General features: G+C 46.7%; 1 protein-coding gene and 2 long non-coding RNA genes across 6 annotated transcripts; 2 read left to right on the top strand and 1 right to left on the bottom strand.

The window, feature by feature from the left end:
* Window positions 1-6529: 6529 nt before the first annotated feature.
* On the top strand, window positions 6530-7721 carry lncRNA:CR44282 (long non-coding RNA:CR44282). Its single transcript, NR_124727.1, has one exon. It is a non-coding gene; the product is annotated as a long non-coding RNA:CR44282 (long non-coding RNA).
* Window positions 7722-8198: 477 nt separating this feature from the next.
* Window positions 8199-10984, top strand: slbo (slow border cells). Of its 2 annotated transcripts, none has more exons than NM_079119.3 (1): window positions 8199-10984. In NM_079119.3, the coding sequence occupies exon 1, from the start codon at window positions 8736-8738 to the stop codon at window positions 10083-10085; it is 1350 nt and encodes a 449-aa protein (NP_523843.1). In that variant the 5' UTR covers window positions 8199-8735; the 3' UTR covers window positions 10086-10984. The 2 variants fall into 2 exon arrangements, with proteins under 2 accessions (NP_523843.1, NP_001286836.1); NM_001299907.1 differs by having other exon boundaries at window positions 8404-10984.
* A 1244-nt stretch (window positions 10985-12228) lies between these two features.
* lncRNA:CR44810 (long non-coding RNA:CR44810) lies at window positions 12229-17479 on the bottom strand. 3 transcript variants are annotated; one of them, NR_124724.1, is made up of 4 exons: window positions 17317-17479; window positions 17081-17239; window positions 12619-12871; window positions 12229-12487 (listed from the first exon to the last, which is right to left on the bottom strand). It is a non-coding gene; the product is annotated as a long non-coding RNA:CR44810 (long non-coding RNA). The 3 variants fall into 3 exon arrangements; NR_124725.1 differs by lacking the exons at window positions 17081-17239; window positions 17317-17479 and having other exon boundaries at window positions 12619-13505; NR_124726.1 differs by lacking the exons at window positions 17081-17239; window positions 17317-17479 and having other exon boundaries at window positions 12619-12776.
* Between the last annotated feature and the right edge of the window lie 1409 nt (window positions 17480-18888).

Below are 18888 nucleotides of genomic sequence, written 5' to 3'. Positions count from 1 at the left end.
ATACGTGGCGTTTCGCCTTATCAGCGCTGTTAATTTAGTTAATTTGTGATCTTCTGATTTTGTGATTTTCTGATTTTCTTATTGCTGATTTTGTAATTTCTTTTGCGACATTTCGCAGGCTGAGCTTTGCGGGCATCTTGAGTGCCCGGGCGCAGCAACAAAAAGCGATACACTTAAACTATGCCAGGAATTTCTTAGCCCCGCCAATATGGTCAGAATGCTCTAGAGGATTTGCGTGGTGGGCCCACTTGTACACAGGAGCACGAGTATTTCGCCATGTCCTTAAATAGAGGTTCGCGGAATGGGCAAAGGGGCGGAGTGGGCATGGCCACGTGCAGCGACTAGCAGATAGCAGCAGATATGTATATAGTAAGCGCAGATAAATCGATACACTCACTGCGCCCCGATCCGCGATCGAAGATGATGCATTCCCCAGCTGCAAATGGTCATCGTTGCCTTTTCCAGCCATCGGTGTCGTTGTCGCCAGCTTGTCTCTTCCGCGAATAAGCCAGTCCAGGTCCCGTGTCCAGCTCCACGACTCCGACTCCGAGGTCGACTCCGATCAAGCACCAGGACCAGGACCACAGCCAACTGCAGCTCCGCTCCTCTCGCATTTAATTAGATGGAATATAGGAGCTCGATGGTTTGTCTACCTGCCCGGGCTGCCTAATGATTTAAATTAATCATAATGACTGTCAAAATAGAACGTTTGCCGCTGCCAGCGGATCATATAAGGATCGATCCACGCAGCGGGCACCAGGTCTTCTGGACACTACGGGAAAACGGATGCCACTTGGGTCACTTGAATCTGAATGATGCCTTCCACTTGTATTCCCATTTCCCCAAGACTGCGAAAAGAAAGAACAATAAATAAAGATGAAGTTTGATGATCCCCACGCATTCCTAATAATTCCGTATTTTATATGGATTAGGTTTACAGATGGGTCATATGACATATGCATCTCTAGCTCTGTGACACTTTTTTATTGTGTAATTTGGTTTTAGTTGTTTGCTAAGTATTTCTCCGAGTGCATTTCGATGCAGCTTCTGGTCCTGCTGACATTTCATCATACTCACACGGCCTGCTGGCTGTTGGCTTCTTGGCTTGTTGACTTGTTGGCCTGCAAGCCTGGTCTGAGGTTCTCACAATTGTAGACGCGTTCTGTGCAGCGCTTACTAATTGGTTAGTTGGCTGCAGGCTGGGCTCTTCAGCGTCTGCAGCCATCCAGGCCCTCTTTCTCCGCCGTTTTCTCCTCCACCGGCAGTAGGAGTCCGCTGGCTCCAGTGCGGCTGTCTTTCTAGGCAATCGTCAGCCTGTCTGGAGGAGAACTCTTGGCTTCTCTTGGAGGCTTCTGGCCAGCTGGGAACAACTGCAACATGCTGTAGTTTTTGCCATCGCACTTTCCGCGGAATTCTCCCCAGCTGAACATTTCTAATACTTAATTATTTGCTTGCCGTTTTACGTGCATTTATTTGAGAGGGGACGAGGGGAATTAGGGGGCTGCTCCTGATGCTGCTGCTCAGAGTCCGCATTATGTAATCCTGCAGAGTTCACCTTCAAAACGGTGGACAGATCATCTAGGCATACGGATGGCATAGGTATATTCCCAAATATATTTATAACTCGAGAGGAGCGTTTGTTCCATTTACGATTCCGAACAACTTTTGATTTTGCAGCTAGCCATAGCCATAGCCACATATGTGTATATTTATATATATAGACTTTTTTACTATTTATAGCGCTACTTGGGCATTTGCCTTAAGCCAAAGCCAAAGTGTTTTAAATAGTCGAAATATGTAAATTTCCTTTTTTTTTGTCTTTTTCAGTATGGTCATGCGGGAAAGTATCTGCGAAATATTGTGTTAGGATTTCAAGTAAAGCACGAGATTCGGATGGCAAGTCATTGGTACGACTGGTGATAGTAGAATTGGATGCAATTAAGATAGCAAAAAAAAAACGAAAACAGTACAAGCGACTCCCCAGGTATTATTCAAAATAGAATATCTATTATCTGCGCAGCAAGCTGGTTGATTTACACACTCAAACCACCGAGCACACACACTCCTTATACAGATGGGCCCGAGATCGGCCAATCGGAATATATCTGATTGAATGCAAGAACGTGGCACATGAGCACATGACTGCGGTGTATGATCGCCGGAAAGCGAGTGGCCAAGAAACTCAGGTGTCTAATTGGGCGCTGGGGTGACAATGAACCACTTAACCAAGCCAGGTCCAACTGCAACTCCTGCTCCTGCTCCAGCGCACTAAGCCAAAAGCCTGAGATTGACAAAGCCGGCAGAGAAAACCGCCAACGCCAGCTCAAAAGTCGAACCAATTGGCAATTGGTACAGGCGATCGCAATGTTTTTGCCTCATGAATAACGCATAAGGAGCAGGGAGTAGGGATTGGATTGGGTTGAGAATCGGGATCGGGATCGGAATCGAAATCAGGATCGAGCTCTGCGAGACTTCGGGGCAATTGTCTGGTCGCTTGTGTTACAATTTAAATAAAATTGCGGCTCCCTGGGCGAAAACAAAAGGAAAAGCTGGGGGTTTTGGCCTTACGATTTCGCTTCTCAGTTCTCTGTTCTCAGTTCTCAGTTCTGGGCATTGGTTTTCTTTTGGGCCGAAGTGCAAGTACCGTTTGTGCACAGGAAACAAAAGCACCGCTACAATCATAAAACGATTAACAGGTCGTGACCGTTTCACCTGATTACCGGTAGTCCGGCTCATTTGCATGCAGGTGGTGCCGCGTCTTTTCACGGTGACAAGTGCAGGAAGTTCGGAACCGCCTGCCCTTCCCTTAACTTCCCCTCCTCCCGAGCACGCGGTTCTAACTTCCTCGCCTTCCGCGCATTTTAATTCACCCAATATTAATTATGAAAATCAGAAGGCAGGCGCAGATGGGTCGGTGCGTGCCTCGCATGGAAGTGGGCTCCTCGAGGCACTTTTGGCCAAGTCGAGCCCAAAGCCCAGAACTCAGAGTCCAGAGGCCAAAGGCACTGGAGCTCGGGGCCTCTACAAATTAGAACAGAATTATCCCACGCATCTCGGATAATGTACGCGAAATACTTGATCGATTGCCAGCGATCTATGGTCGCTTGTACTCGGTCTCCAACTGACAACAACGGCGGACAAGGAGACGGGAGACGGGAGATGGAGGTGGAGGCGGAGGATCGACGCAGACGGTCCACTGGCTGAGGCCATCAGAACGGAAAGCAGCGGACTGCAGACTGCAGACTGCAAACTGCCAACTGCCAACGGTGGAGCACAGCAGCTTGGGATCTGCGGATCGTCGATGGCACAACAAATTTCAGCGCGTAGAACGGTAACTTATTTTTTCCTCCCTGCTAGCTAGGGGGTATGTGGGGTAGTTTGGACTGGAGCACCACACTACAATATGAAACATCAATTATTACTAAAAGTTAGAGGAAATCGCCTTTACCAAAATATCTAGCAAGTGATTCAAGTGACTCGTCCAGCATTCTGGATGAGTTTGGAGTTGGGATTCTGCAACAACTAGCGAAGATCATTGAACTAAAAGGTAGCCACCATTCGATCTGCCCATCTGACTGCGAGCCACTTATTGTCAAGCTGCGCAGCAACCGAAGGGGGATTGGGGGGATCGGGATTCGATCCAGCCGAGGGAGTTGGAGGAGGAGGCTCACACAGCGATGTCTCCAGTTTGGCTGTGATAAAATGTGCGTAAGTGATCAGTTGGAAGAAGACGACTCGGGATGGGGATGGGGATCGGGAACTCGGACTGAGATTCAGACTGCCAGTGCGACTTGGGGTTAAAATTCCTGGACTCGGCGATGCTTGGCGTTTTTTTGTGCTGTTGCTTTTCAACTCTCTCGGCACTCGGCAGCATTTTAAAATTACAAGTATGTAATTTTGCTGAAATCAAGCGCTCATATGAAAATTCCACTGGCAGTGCAGAAGCTGTCGATCGATCGCCCGATCGATCTCGTTCTCGTTCCCGATCTCAAACTCGCGGGCAATTGTGGGGCATTTTTAATTTGTGCCCGGCTTTGACTTTTGCCTGGAAATCAGAGCAGTGGTCGGAGTCGCCTGGAAGCGGACTGTGCGACCTTATCGCGCCCACTGTGCGCAAATGCACAAATGCACAAATGCACACACAAAATGTCAATTCTGCGCACGTCGCTTCACCAGGCATCCCAATCAGTCGTGCCCCGGCCACTATGCGGCCCCCCAATCCCCACCAGAGTCCGCAAGGGGGTGGACCAGCGGACTCTGGCCAGGCTCCTTGGCCTCTGGCCGGCCTGGCAGCTCGTCATCATTATCTCTGCGCTCTGCCAACATCACAAATAATATGAGGAAGGCACAAAAAGGCAACACAATCGAGGGCCCAAGAGCCGGTCACTCACTGTTGGCCTGCAAATAAACTATTTCAATCAATGCGTTTGTCGTCGGGCCATCGATCGCATGCCAAAGGTAGTTAGGCATCCCATAGGATGAGTTGTGGGCTCATCGGGCTGCTTTTTCGATGTATTTTCGAGGATCGGGCGATGGGCAGCATGGAAATGGGCGCAAAGGTGAGAGGCGAACAATAAATACCAACGCTCAGCTTACAATTTACTTAAGAAATTTCAAAAATTCCCTCGGATCGTATATAAAATACTTTTGTTTTTATCAATACTATACATAAGTCTTTTTACCTAATATAAATGATTAAAATATATTACTTGCCGTATTTTCAGATTTTGAATTGCATGAATTGGCGCCAACTGACAAGCAGGTCACCTTTCCCAAGCAGTGCACCATATACTCATAACTTCTTGCCTAGATGGCGCCACATAAGTTATCGGAGAACTTTTAAGCAAGCAGTATACCTATCGATATAAAACTGCTTTACAAGCGCTGCTTAAATTCAAATTCAAATTGTTCAAACGTATTTTAACTTTCTACGCGCCATTTGCTAATAGCTTTGAAAATAAGTAGTAAGTTAATATATGCTTAAGTTTTACATAATTTTTAAAATAGATTTTATTGTTATAAATATAATTACACATGGACAACAATGAAACAAAATGATGTTTTAAAATTTGATTAGATTAAAATATAATAATTGAAATATTTGTTATTTTTGGTTGAACTCGATGGCTCGCGCGTTTTATTCTCACGCTCCTATTAATTGGCAAGACTTTTCTAAGCAGCGGGCAGCGAAAAGTTTTCGCCGAAGAGCCGACTTTCATTGCCGAATCGCCTCGCATCAGCACTAAATATTATTAATTTCTGTACTCATCAGCACACGGCGACAGGGAACGGGCTCGTTTTCTGTGGAAGTAGAGTCAGAATTACAGAAGTGAAGCGCAAAAGCACGAGAATCCCCTTTGGAAAAGAGTTTGGGGTCGTCGAACTGGTTGCATTTAAATGGTGTTAAGTACACTGCAATTAGGTGGAAACCACCGGAGTTTTGGCTAACTGGGTTTTGTGAAAAGTATGAACTTATCTGCTGCGATGAGTCAATAAAGAAGCGTACTTATGGAATTAATATCTATTCTATCAGTACAAAATTCACCGCACCAAAACAAAAAAGCTTCCTAGAAAGGTCTTTCCTATAAACAAGGCCGTGAGAATGAAGCGAGTGTGTAACCCAACCCCATCGACTCGAGTTCACTTCGATTGAGCTCGGATTTGAGGAAGTGCAGAGTTAAATTGGCTACGCGTCATCGAGATAAGTTGACTGCGAGTGGCGAATAAAATGAAGACAAAACAAAACACAACGCCGTCTAGAAATCATTGGCCAAAACTCCCAATTATGGCCGTGTTTATAAACACAATTCAGTCGGAGTTTCGCATGTGTCAGACAACTTTTTGCAGAGTGCAACGAACGCCAGTTGTGAATTGTGAATTGTGGCCGCTACTCGTATTTGTTTTGTTTACGAATTCGCGGCTTTTGGCCGTCTTATCAGTCGTTTGCCAAAATATATAAATAAAACTCTTAGGCACTTTGCGCGTGGGCGTTGTCGACGGCAGATAAATACGCCTACAATTTCCCTTTTGGGAAAACGCTGAAATGGATCAAGGTGATAAAGAGCTGCTTATCTGCTAGACTTTCTCCAAGTTTGGTATCAATGGGTAAATATCTATGATTTATGCTAGCATCTCTATGAATACCCTACTCAATTTTAAAAAGTGAAATTACTGGGGGCCAATGGTATTTGCGTTTTTAATCTTATCAGGGCTAACACCTTCTTGTTGGCCAAAGGGCTGGTATTTATAGCCAGTCCACCTACTTGCTAATTTGAAGTGTTTTTTTTTTAAATTTATTTTAAAAAATTTATGCTTTCAAGTTTTTATAAATAGGTAACTTTAGGTAAGCCTTGGACGATTCCAGTTAGCAGGAGGATAAGCAAATAAATAAATGACTTTGCTTTGCTTTAATCCCATTTAACCAGTAGTTTCTCCATAAACAATCTGATAAGATAAGGTGCACATGGATCGATCTTGCCTCATTTAAATTGCAGATTTCATCACCTTTCCCATCGATCGATATGGAATCAGTTCTTGGGTAACCAGACCGCACAATGCAATCCCCCAAGAACAATAAGGGTGCGTTGAATGCGTTTTGAAATACACCCGACCAGAAGAATATCTTTGTGGACGCACAAGGAAGCACTTTTGCACAATCTCGATGCAGTCATCGATATCGGCGATATTTCCGATTCGCTGCAATAGCTTGACTGATAAGCGAAGAAAAGTGGCTGTCCTGTCATCGACAGCGGAATACCCTCTTATCGTGCAACGGCGCACGGGGCGTATGATTAATAAAGTCCGGGTAAACAAAAGGTACATACACGAAGGCAGAAGACGGGGGCGAGAGGCGGGGCCGAAAGCAGGGGACGCACCTTCGGAAAGTAAACGACAACTTGACCCAAATTGCAGACTCGAAAACTCAGGAGAGTCAGCAGAGTGAGCAGAGTTAGCGGAGTGAGCACCAAGCAGAAGAGCGCCAATGGGGGAAAAGTGGAGAAGGCGACTTCACAAATCGCTGCATTTAAATAAACAAAACTACGAGCCGTGCTAATTTTTATGAATTTCATAACACAGTCTTAATTTTAATAAGACGTCGCTGCCTATTACGTGAAAGCTCCGCGATGCGTTGCGCTTCCACTGCGCAGTCACGCATGCGCGCCAAAAACAGGCCCCAATCCCCAAGCCCCCAATCCCCCGATCCACCAAGTAACTGCACTTCTGTGTTTTTTTTTGCTTTTCTGTATTTCTAAGGCGCAAAGCGAGTCGAAGCCCAAACACAAATCGGAGTGGGCAAGGCCCCAAAATGGGGGTCGGGGGTTACGCAGCGGAGTGCCGGTGTGTGCGGGCGTGGTGTTGTTGCTTCTCGCTGCGGCTGTGCGGCTCTTCTCCCAAAAAAAGCAAAAGCGACGGAACCGAAAATGAAAATGAAAACGAAAGCGAGAGCCAAGGAATAATGAGCGCTGGCTGCGCTGCCGACGTCGCGCGCTGCTGGTGTCTGTGCTCGCTTGAGCTTGTGTGGGTGCCTTGGGGCTCCCTTTTGTGTGACGTCACGCGATCGTGCGTTGCATTGAGTTTTATCATGAAATTCACTGCATCAGCGCATAACTAATACTGGATTCTAGGATGGGGTCTTAATTAAACAATTAATATCTAAACTAATATCTAAACTAACTTATGTGGAACATGTATAAATGTAATAAATTCTATATAAAAAATGTAATTATCCTATCAAATATGATATTAAGTTCCGGAAACTGAAGAAGTATCTCCCAGCTTCGTACCAAATGCACTTTGCTTGCATTCGTGCTTTTGGCCCGCACAGCAACCACAAGAATGGCCCAGTGAATTGCCTTGCGACGAGAGTAAAAGTGATTGGGAAAACTCTTGCTTTTTTACCTGATCGCGGCTCTCGCTCTCATCCACAGGTAGTTGCCTTTGCCTTTGCCTGGCTTACTTGTGCTTTGCCTGCTCTTGCTTTGCTTTTGCTCTGCTCGTGCTGTGCTGTGCTGCTGCCGCCTTTGCTTTGCTGTAACGGCGACGGCGACGGCAACGCTTGGGGCTTCGGTGTGGAGCGGTACGAGTGAATGTGTGTGTGTGTGTGTGTTACATGCGCTGGCCGCTCATTTTCTTTTTCTTCGGCTGCGTCGCTGCGCCAAAGACTTTTTCACTTTGCCGCGTTCGCGTTCGCGTTTTGTCACAGTTACAATTTACCACTCGTCGGCGACGGACGCGCGCTCTCCGCTGGCCAAGAAAATCCAAATCGAAGAAAAGCTCGCTCAGCTAACGGTTCTTCAGGAGCGTTTCTAACACCAGCACACGTACGTGTACGAGTACGAGAGTACTAGCCAACGGCAGTCGTCAGGCCGTCTCGTATAAAATCTGTTGCATCACTGCCGCGGCACTTCAGTCGTTCGAACGCGTGCGGCCGGAGAAGTGCAGTGTCGAGTTAACAAAGTAAACAAACTGAATAAAACATTTTGCGCTAAGAATCGGAAACATAATAAGCAATAGTACGATGCTCGGCTGCAGTGACCACCCAGGCAGCCTAAGATGAAGCATACGGAATAGCGAGCTATCCGAGTCGAACATTTCCAAAGACCCACTTCTTACCTCAGTGCAATGCTTTAGGCGCCAAACGAGCAAAAGTTTATTCCCAAATCTGAACTCTAAAAACAGCCAAAATTAACGCTCTACAAGGAATCAAGATTCTACCCTCCTTCGCGCAACTGAAAATGCTGAACATGGAGTCGCCGCAGATGTACGCCGATGCCGTTCAGACATTGGCCCAGCTGGACCTCAAGAAGGAGCCTCCCCTGCAGCAGGCCACCATTGGCCAGATCACACTGACGGCCATGTCCACGGCGCAGCAGCAGCAGCAACAACAGCAGCAGCAACAGCAGCAGCAACAGCAGCAGCAACAACAGCAGCAGCAGCAACCCCAGCAGCAGACTACCGATGCGAACAACAACACGTCGCAGGACGCGGCACTCCTGGTCAAGCAGCACGCCATGCACCAGATGCAACAGGTCGCCGCATTGGGCAGCAACAACAACCTGCTGCAGAAGCAGATGCTGCAGCAGTACTCCACTCAGACGGACCTGGACGAGCTGACCACCCAGGAGATCACGCTCGACCTGCAGCACCTGATAGACGACCAGTTCAGGGACACGGAAACGCTGGGCATCTTCAGCGACATGGTGACCAGTCCGGGCGGACTCTCGGCCACCCTGCCGCCGAGCGGAATGGTCTCGGCGGCGGCGAAGGTCCTGCAGCAGCAGACCCTGCGGAACCAGCACGGCTACGGGGGCAGGGGAGGCGGTGGCGGAGCAGGAGGCGCCCTGGCCTACATGCCGCAGCCCGTGCACGCCACCTACAACAATTCCAGCGACGAGAACAGCTCCGTGGGCTCCGACTCCAGCACGATCAAGGAGGAGCCCATCGACCCCGAGTACAGGCGGCACCTGCAGGAGGCGGCTAGCCAGCAGGCCGCCTTCATGGGCAATGGAGCAGGCCTGTACAACGGCTACGGATCGGGGGCGAATGGCTTGACCGGGGGCGGAAACCCACTCAACGGAGGCAACACCACGCCCAGCAGCAACGGGAGCAACGGCAGCACGGGCAGCAGCAACGGCAGCCAGTTCACCAACCTGACGACGGCCAACGTCCTGGCGCACCACAACCTGCCCCACCTGGCGGCCGCAGCAGGAGCACACAATCTGCTCAAGCAGCACAGCAAGCTGCACGCGCAGCAGCAGCATCAGCAGCACCAGCAACAGCAGCAGCACCGCAAGCACAGCAACAAGCATGTGGACAAGGGCACGGATGAGTACCGCAGGCGGCGGGAGCGGAACAACATAGCGGTGCGCAAGAGCCGGGAGAAGGCTAAGGTGCGCTCCCGCGAGGTGGAGGAGCGCGTGAAGAGCCTGCTCAAGGAGAAGGACGCCCTCATTCGGCAGCTTGGTGAGATGACCAACGAGCTGCAGCTACACAAGCAGATCTACATGCAGCTAATGAACCACGCCAATCCCGAAGTGAGCCGCGTCTGCCGCAGCTTCCTCAACACCAACGAACACTCGCTGTAGCCGCTGCCAGCTAAAGCCAGTGTCCTGCGAGTTCTGTGTGTGCGTGAGTGCTTGAATGCTTGAGTGCTCGTGTGTGTGTGTGTATGAGTGTGTGAGTGCTCCAGCCGTAAGTGTGTGCGTGTGAGCGAGACTCTGCTAAATCAAAGATACAAATGCTGTGTGGGTAGCTCGTAAGGTTCATTCTCCTCCTGCTCCTCATTGTCCTCTCTGGCCGTAGACGATGGAGCGGTCGCGCCAAGTTGGTGGGCCGCTGCATCGCTTGGAGACCAAACTCTTCTGCCGATCGCTGTGGCATTCCTTGTACATTTACTCTGTCCCCATTTCTTGTTATCACTGTAAAGCATATTTTTGTACTTAATTCTAATTCTTAACGACTGTAACATATATATTTCGCACGTTTTTATACATAATCTTATACATTATATCTATCATAAAGTTAAGCCAAAGAAAAATGTTAAAAATATTAATGTAAAAAAGAATAACACGCAGGAACGAAGAACGAAAATACAAACTTCAAAACCTATTAACTATTTATACATCTAATTCAAATGTGTACAGTTCTCGACGGTGTGCGGCTTCGCTCTATGCTTGATGCCACGCCCACTCCCACGCCCAGCCCTGCTTGACACACAACATTAGCAAATCTCTAGTTCGTAAGTCGGAGAATCAAGCATCGCTTTACCTGCACAATCCCCAGAGGAAAGCCTCCCGAAATCAACCAACTTGTAGCGAATTCCACGGGTTCGCTTCCGAGAGCGTAGAAGATATGAATGCTATTAATTGTAAGGCAAACGCAATGTTCTCATTTTAATTTATATATTCGTAAATTAAATATACACAAACAAAGAAAACTGTAAAGCAAATCTAAACAAATTAAATAAAATTTACCTTATACAAAGAATCGGCTTGTCGTGCGTTTTGACTAAAACCCAAATGAATTTCAGATAACTTCTTAATTTCCACAGTTCAACTACCAATCTGCAATTAGCCCTAGCCACAATTTGATGCAAAAGCCCTGCCAAAAAGTGTCTAATTAAATGTCGGCCATACTTGGGCGACAAAACGATACGCTGGGCGAAGACCAGAAAGAGACGCACCACCACCGCATTGGGAGGGCAGGGTCTTTCTTCTGTCCGCCGTCTTCTGTCTTCGCTGTCTTCGCTGTCTTCCGATGGGACAAATACGACAAGGCAATGCATTTCGGGCTGCCAGGCGCGACACTGGGCCAATTGCAGGGAGGAAGGAGGGCGAAGTGGAGGACCCCAGACAATCGCAAGGCGGCCGTGTTGACACAATTTGACAGTAAGACAAACCCGAAACGAAAAGCAAATTTATAAACGACAAAGCGAAAAAGAATTAATGCAACTCGAGAAACCGACAAATTAACGCGCCAGAGAAAGCCCAAACAAAAGCCACAGAGCCACGGAGCCAGAGAGCCAAAAAACGCATGCCGACCTGGGGCAGATAATCACTTACAGACATTTGGGCTCGGGCTAAGCCCTTTTGGTCAAAACTTTCTTTCCATCCGTATCTGTATCTTGGCCAACTGCTGCTGCTGCTGCTGCTGCTGCGTGCGTCCAATTTGTCTAGCTGCATTGTTGAGCACTTTGATTGATGAAAGCTAATTGCGCATGCACTCTGGGCCCAAAAGTGAAATTGCTTCGAACTTGTGGGTGTCGCTCGGTAGCCACAAACCGCAGCCACAACCGAAATCCATCCCAATCCCATTTAAGCCTGACTTTGATAAGGGTTCTAAGCAGCTTACGGAGAAAGTTCGCCCCCTGCAGCGGGATTCCTGCCGAATGCCGAATGCATCTGCGTTTTGGCAAGCGCTCAGAAATTGCCGCACAATTACTGCCCAACTAGGCGCCGCGGCAACGAGGCGTATGAGTTATGAGCGGCGGCAGCGAGAAGTGATAAATTCGCGACTCGCAACTGCAACGGGCAGACGAGGCAGCAAACACACTTCTTTCTGTCTCACCTGTACGCCGCGCTGATAAATGCTAATTGCCGCCATGAAAGAAGGCTGGGACACTTAACGACGGGCAAAGAGATTTATGAAGGAATTAATAAAGATTCTATTAAGTATGACAATAATTAGGATTTTATAAGATTAGCATCAGTTTTTTATTCGCTTACATATCCAAACAGAATATATTGAATCATATGCCAAAGTAACTGGATATCAATGGAATCAACACTAATCACAGATACGATGTTGGGTTACATGATCGAGCTTAAGCTTGGCAGATTGGACCTCCAATCAGCTTCAGCTCCAGCTCCAGATCCCGGTTTCAATCCATCTCGATTCCGTTGTCATCCAATCCATCTTTCACACTCCAGTTCCACTTCGTCCGCTCCGCATTGTTGTGGCTCCAACATCTCGACTTTAGCTGCAGCGACTATAAAAACCATAACGGAAAAAGTGGGTTACTTCACTTTTATTTTCGTGCCGCAAGAAACAGAGAGATAGAGAGAGAGAGAGAGAGAGGGAAGAGTTCGAGGGAAAGAGAGAGGCAGAGACCAACTTTACATCTATTCATCTATCTCTATTTTTCTTTTTAGCACAGATTGAGTAATAGTTAGTTGTTTGGCTTATATCTTAGAGCCGGGCTTCGTTCCCTCTCCTTTGTGCTGCCGTTCGCCTGGCAACGACGATCGTGTGGCCAACGCGGTGGTTTCACTTTCTATGCCGACTCCGACTTCGACGCAGACTGACTTTTGCTATCTAATACAGCCGCCGCAACAACAATGGCCCATCTAGCTCCACTCGAAGAAAAGTTGAGCTGCAAAAGGAGAACCAACTGTCATGAATATTTTTAAGATATTTGAGCACAAAGTATTTGAATTTTTCCTGTGCAAGTCAAGCTCCTGCCACCTAAAATATGCAACATATTCACTTTAGCCCCTCTTCTCGCAGTGTAGCACCACAATCTTTTTCTTCGCGCTTTGTTGTTTTCCCTCCACAATACATTGACTATTTTCTTTTCGACGACGCCATACGCCATACGCCATCATGTTGGACCGATCGCATAGTGTAAAAGCAGACTCGGGGAGCCAGGCTAAAAAGCCAGCTGAAGCTCTGGCTGGCTGAGATTCGGCTCCGCTCTCGTAGGAACGGCATGTATCTGCGCTTGTATCTGTATCTGCATCTGTGAGTGTATCTGTGGCCGAGTGTGGGGGTTATGTAATGGGCCAAGCCGAGTGCTGTTGTTGCTGCTTTAAAGATGCCTTTTCTTTTGTTGGGCTGTCTGCTCTGCCTGATGACCAAGTTAAGATATTATGTTCGTTATGTTGCGCTTATTAACGTGGCCCACAAAAATTGTTTAGCGTTTTGTTTTGCCTAAACGAATTTTCCGTTATAAATCAAGCGAGCTACGCGAAATAGAGACATTTGCTACGATGGCCAGATGGTAAATCATCGAATAGATTGTGCAGCCACAGCGACCCACAGCGAAAATGATATCGCATCCCCCCTTTCGCCTTCTCCCCAACTTTCCTTACGCAACTTACGTCGAGTGGAAATGCTATCCATCCATTTACCTTCTCTCGGTCCAATCAGTCGACACTGCCATTTGAAACAATTACGCAGCTCCAGCGCACATTAAAAAGAAATAAGTTTACGCGTAGTAAAAGTATGTATGCAAAGTATGTATTTGGGAAAAAGTGGCCCACCTTAGGGGAATATTAAAGCAGTTTATGTGCCTACTTGGCCATTAACACTTAAGAAAAAGGGCGGAAAGTAAAAGTAAAAGGGTTAACATCGAAGGAGTTTTAATCTCCACTAACTAACTAACTAATCGTGGCTTGTAGCGAGAAACCTAAAATGCAGAAGCCAGGAATTCCCCTACCGTGCGTAGGGAGTAAATAGTTAATAGAATATTATAAAAATATAATCACAAATACAACCAGGTGCAACGATGAGTGGTAATTCGAAGTGAATAGAATAAAGGCCAACCAAATAAAATAGCAAATCAAAAGAAAGCGAGAGGAAGAGGGCGAGACACAACAAAACCGAACCAAACCAAAACTAAATCTAAACCACTCACCCAAAGACCCATTGGCCTACTTTTCTTACAGGCCCAGCAGCAGCAACAATAAAAATATAAAAAATGCTAGAAAATAATCTCAACGCCAACACACGCACACATGGCTAATCAAGGCGTATCTGTGTGTTGGTGCGTCCAAATTTACAAGGGGCGCCCTTTTCGAAAAGTCAAAAAAACGAAGTCTTCCAAGAAAGCTGCGCGCGCTTCTATTTTCAGCTGCGCGTTGGCGTCGCCGTCTTTATCAATCTTCCGGGGGGATGTGGGGGGTGTTGTTGGCCTTTAAGGGGCAGGGGAAGTGGTACGGGTGGCGGGCGGTTACTTATCTTAGGGCAAGACCTGCGTCCGCTGAGCGAAAGAGATGGCTGCCGAGGCGAAGGGCCAGACACTTGTTGCAAGCAGAACGCCCCACCAAAAAAAAAAAAAAGAGAAAAACAGAGCAGCAACAACAAATTGACCCAATTTTGAACATTTTTCCTTTACTGCACACAGATACAAACGACGGCATACAAACAAACCCAAATATGCGCCCTGAAGTCATAAAGAAATATGTACACAGAGAGAAATGACCCATAAGTGTGTACTTTCATACTATTTTTTGGCAGGTTATAAGGCTCTCAACTTAAAGAAGAATTGTAAAGTTATTATCTTGTTATTTATTGAAATAGTATCTGCCCTTTTCTCTCCGTGTAAATGCGGCCAAGTGTGTATGTAATGCTCCCTTAAAATTGAATTGTTGTTAATTGTTGTTGCTGGTGCTGTTTGTTGTTTGCTCGGCGGCATTGCTGAGTTCTTCGCCGGGGGGGGGATTGGCTGGGGGATGGGGTGGGGTGGTTTCGGGGGGTTGGGGGCTGCAGCAGCCCAACACCAGAATTCACTTTCAATTTTTGGGCTCTTTTTGATTGGGCGCATTGAAAGAAATGTTCTATGCTGCAGGAACAACAACAGACAGAGCAACACACATTTTCTTGACTTTGGGAAAAGTGGGTCAGCAGCTGTAAAATAGACTCCACCAGACTGGGCCTCCACCCACCCCCTCACCCCCCTTCCCTGAGCCAATCATGTCGGAAAAGAGGAATATGTTTGTGCATTTGTGGCGGTGGAATGTGTATGTCTGGATATGTGTATCTGCGATCTGACGCTGTTTAGACGGTGTCTATTTCCCATTCGGTCTTCCTAGCGCTTTTCCCCTTCCGGCCGCCCAGCCCCTGCCCCGCCCCTTGCCATTCGCCCACCCGGGGCCCACTGTTAAGTAGGTCAGCACTTATGGCCCGATCCACGAGCAGTTTTCATTATCATGTGCAGCTGATGATGCAGCGACGAGGCTGGCAAACAAAAGTATCTTCGAGCATCGCCAGTGTGTTGCAACTTCGGCTAGTAATGGCAAAAAGAAAATAAAAGAAACGAAACGCTTTTTGGGCTTTAATGTCTAAACAATGCTGCAGCAACTTCATAAAATGTGTCTTTCCATACGAAAGGAGATAAAACAAACTGGGAATGCTTCTTTAAAGCACTGGCATATTGATGGATCTCTACCAGAAACACCAAGCAGTGGAATATACAAGCTATTGTAGTTAGATGAGGATATAGCTCCTGAAAAGAAAGAATCCCATGCCTTGGGTATCCGAGGGATAAAGTATCTTAATTTAAACTACATGCCATTCATAGAAATACGAAAGATACTTGCGTATCTCTGGCCATTTCTCGAATTTGTCATTGCCGCTTTGGCTCTGCAGGCCATCCCCAAAGTTCTCGAGTCCGAGTCCATTTATTTTCGCATAAAAATAGCACCAAAAAAAGGTTCATTCCTATCCACAGAGAACAATGAGATCGGGCATAATACTCGTATGTGTGGTTTCTGGTTTTCTGCGTCGCATTTCTCATAGCAGCCGCCAAAATGCCAGAAAGCAAGAGGCCGCGCGGACTGCCAACAAATAAATAAATAAGTGAAATAAAATGAATTACATTTGAATGTAATTAGTATGTGTACACAAATCTGCAAACTAGTCGTGAAATCATGTGTTGTATATTATGCTCAAACATGTCAAGATCACAATACTTTTCATATCACTGCGATTGGGGAAGTGGAGCGTGTTCTTTGGCTCCTCGGTTTTCGAGATGAGGAACTCGGGACATTGTAAAGGGAAAATGTGGTTAACGATAACAAAAAAAAAGGTTGATTTGATTGCGGGAACAATAAGGTTTGTTTGTACTGCACAGTGTAAGTGGGTCAATTACTTGATGGCTTCCTGTGGGCAGGCACTTAGTGATTCACAGGTGTGAAAGTTGAGTTACTTTCTTAGGATGGTGTGTCCCTGAAGATTTCGGTTTCTTCGCTCTTCGCTTTTTGGAAACCAGCAACTTGTTGTCTTTGCCTTTCTGGGATTCATCCTAAATTTAAAATTAAAATCTAATTTTAGAGTGATTTTATTAACGCTTTTATGCTAGTGCTAGTTGTATGTTGTTTAGGTTGCTTCCTATTTCATTTCGTGTGCACTTGATTTTGGCGCCAAAATCATAAGCCGCAGCCGCCGAGTTTGCAATGCCATTGCCTCATTTCGCCGGCTTGAGCTTGAAAGTAAAAGTGGTTTGGCTTTCTTTTGTGGCACACGCTTTTGGCGCTGCTTTCCAACCACTTTGGTTTGGGTGGCCGCCACTACCACCGCTACCACCACTACAGTACAGTACCACTACCAACACAGCTGCAGCGGCTACGACGACGACGACAAGTTGCCGTGTTGCCGAGTCCAAGGTCAAGAGGAAGACTTTGAAAATGCCCCAGCAATGTGGTCGTGGATATTGCCTCTGCCGCTGTCGCTGCCTCTGTCTCTGCCACCAATTTGGATGAATAATGCAGGAGACTCCCAGGTGAGAGTGAGAGTTTTGGCGGGTAGGTGGAGGGGAAGCCCAGGTATCACTGGCTCTGAAGATCGGGCTTTGTCTGCTTACCGTTATGCGGGCCAGTTCCGGTTTACGACTGGTTAACTGGTTGGACGGAGATGGCGATGGAGATCGGATCCGATGAGAGTCGTTTTGGGGTCCCATCTCGAAATGTAGTCCATGTAACTGGTACAGCCACCGATGACGCAGGCGACGACGAGTTTGGGGCTTTGTGATTACGCGAAGAGCAGAAATGATGGCATCAAAAGCATTTCCATTTAGCTGCGGTTACCAGCTCATCTCACCTGTTGTCGCCTAACTCCGAGCTTCTTCGTCTCGCTGCGTTGTGCGTAGTTAATAACCGTTAACGGAACTGCACCCGCAGGAAAAATGGCTGATGTTCGGGTCTCCCATTTCATTTCATTTCATTTCATTTGATTTCATTTTGGCTAAAATAAAAGGGGGAAAGACAACAATTAAGCGAATCTGTTGCAATCGGTTAGCCGAACTAAAGAAAAATGCATAAGCATAAGCGTATGTAATATTATTACGATTATATTTTCGGGGTAGTTAAGGCCTTATATAATCGCTCGCCCTGTTAGCTATGTTAGCTGCCTGGCCCGTGTTATTTAATTGCCTCCAGCCAGCGAGAAAAACGAAGGAAAATAAAACAGCGGCAAATAAAATAAAATGTGTTTTTAACTGTTAATGCAACTGCTTATGAAATGAGGTTGCCTCGACAATTAACTCGCAGTTGGCCAGCCTTTTGCCCGGACTTTATGTAAATGAGCAACGCCGACTGCAGGCCAAAACACCATAACCCTGCGAGGGAACTAAAGCTAAAGACCGATTTTAGTGGGTGTCGCGTGGGCACAGATACTTGGCATTTGATAGGGCCAAGACAACGCCGAAAAGCGTCAGAACCAACACTCGGTCTTAATTGGTATTTAAGTTTGTAATTGCAGACAGCAGGCCGTGTTCTTAAGATTGGCAAGCCGAGCTTTTTTTTACTACTGTAGTCTAGGGATGTTTTGAGTGGAATTCCAAAGTTAATTGCAGTTCGCTGAATTCTTACCACTCGATTACTGCATATATTTGATCGATGCGAAGTAACAAATCACACCATTGTCCCTTTCAATCAGTTCATTGCAATCGCAAACCAGAAACCCAGAGAGACAGAAAGTCTTGTTTTGATTTATTTCCCCTACTTTTGGCTCAACGAAAACAGAAAAAAGCGAAAGTGGCCGGGCCAAGTCGACACCTTTTCACTTTCAAGGCCGCGTAATCAAAACGCTTCGAACGTTGTCAATACGGCCGAAACAAAAACAAAAATGAAAATGAAAAGAGAAGAAAATAAAACCGCGGCACGAACACATCGAAGACATCGAGTCACGCATGTGACCCACAGCACGGAAGTCGAACGCCGAATAAAATTAGAAACAAATAAAATATCTCTCGGACGGACAAACAAGCAAACAAACAAACAGCAGATACTGTATCTTTTATCGCCATGTGTGACTGGTGCGTTTTGGGCCAAGAATCATGAATGGGATGCAGTTCAGTGGGCCAAATGGCAGTTAGTTAGCGTTTATGGTTATATAAGAAATGTTAAGCAGTTGGCGACGCAACATCGACTGACTTAGGTCAGTTACGTAAGCGGATTCGAATAGCGTTTGCCCTGGGATCGCGATTTGGAAGTTTATCTGACGGATGCGCTGCGCTCAAGCGGAAGTTACAGGTCGAATGTTGATTTGGGCGGTATGAAATTGAACAAGGTAGTGTCAGTGAGCATTAGATTTCATATGTTAGTATCTTTAATTATCAGTTAATATTCGGAAATGCGTTTTTATGGACACCATTGAGTATCTTGTATCGCC

This window comes from Drosophila melanogaster, chromosome 2R, assembly GCF_000001215.4.
Source record: "Drosophila melanogaster chromosome 2R".
NCBI lineage: Eukaryota > Metazoa > Arthropoda > Insecta > Diptera > Drosophilidae > Drosophila > Drosophila melanogaster.
This window is presented reverse-complemented; position numbering and strand designations above follow the sequence as displayed.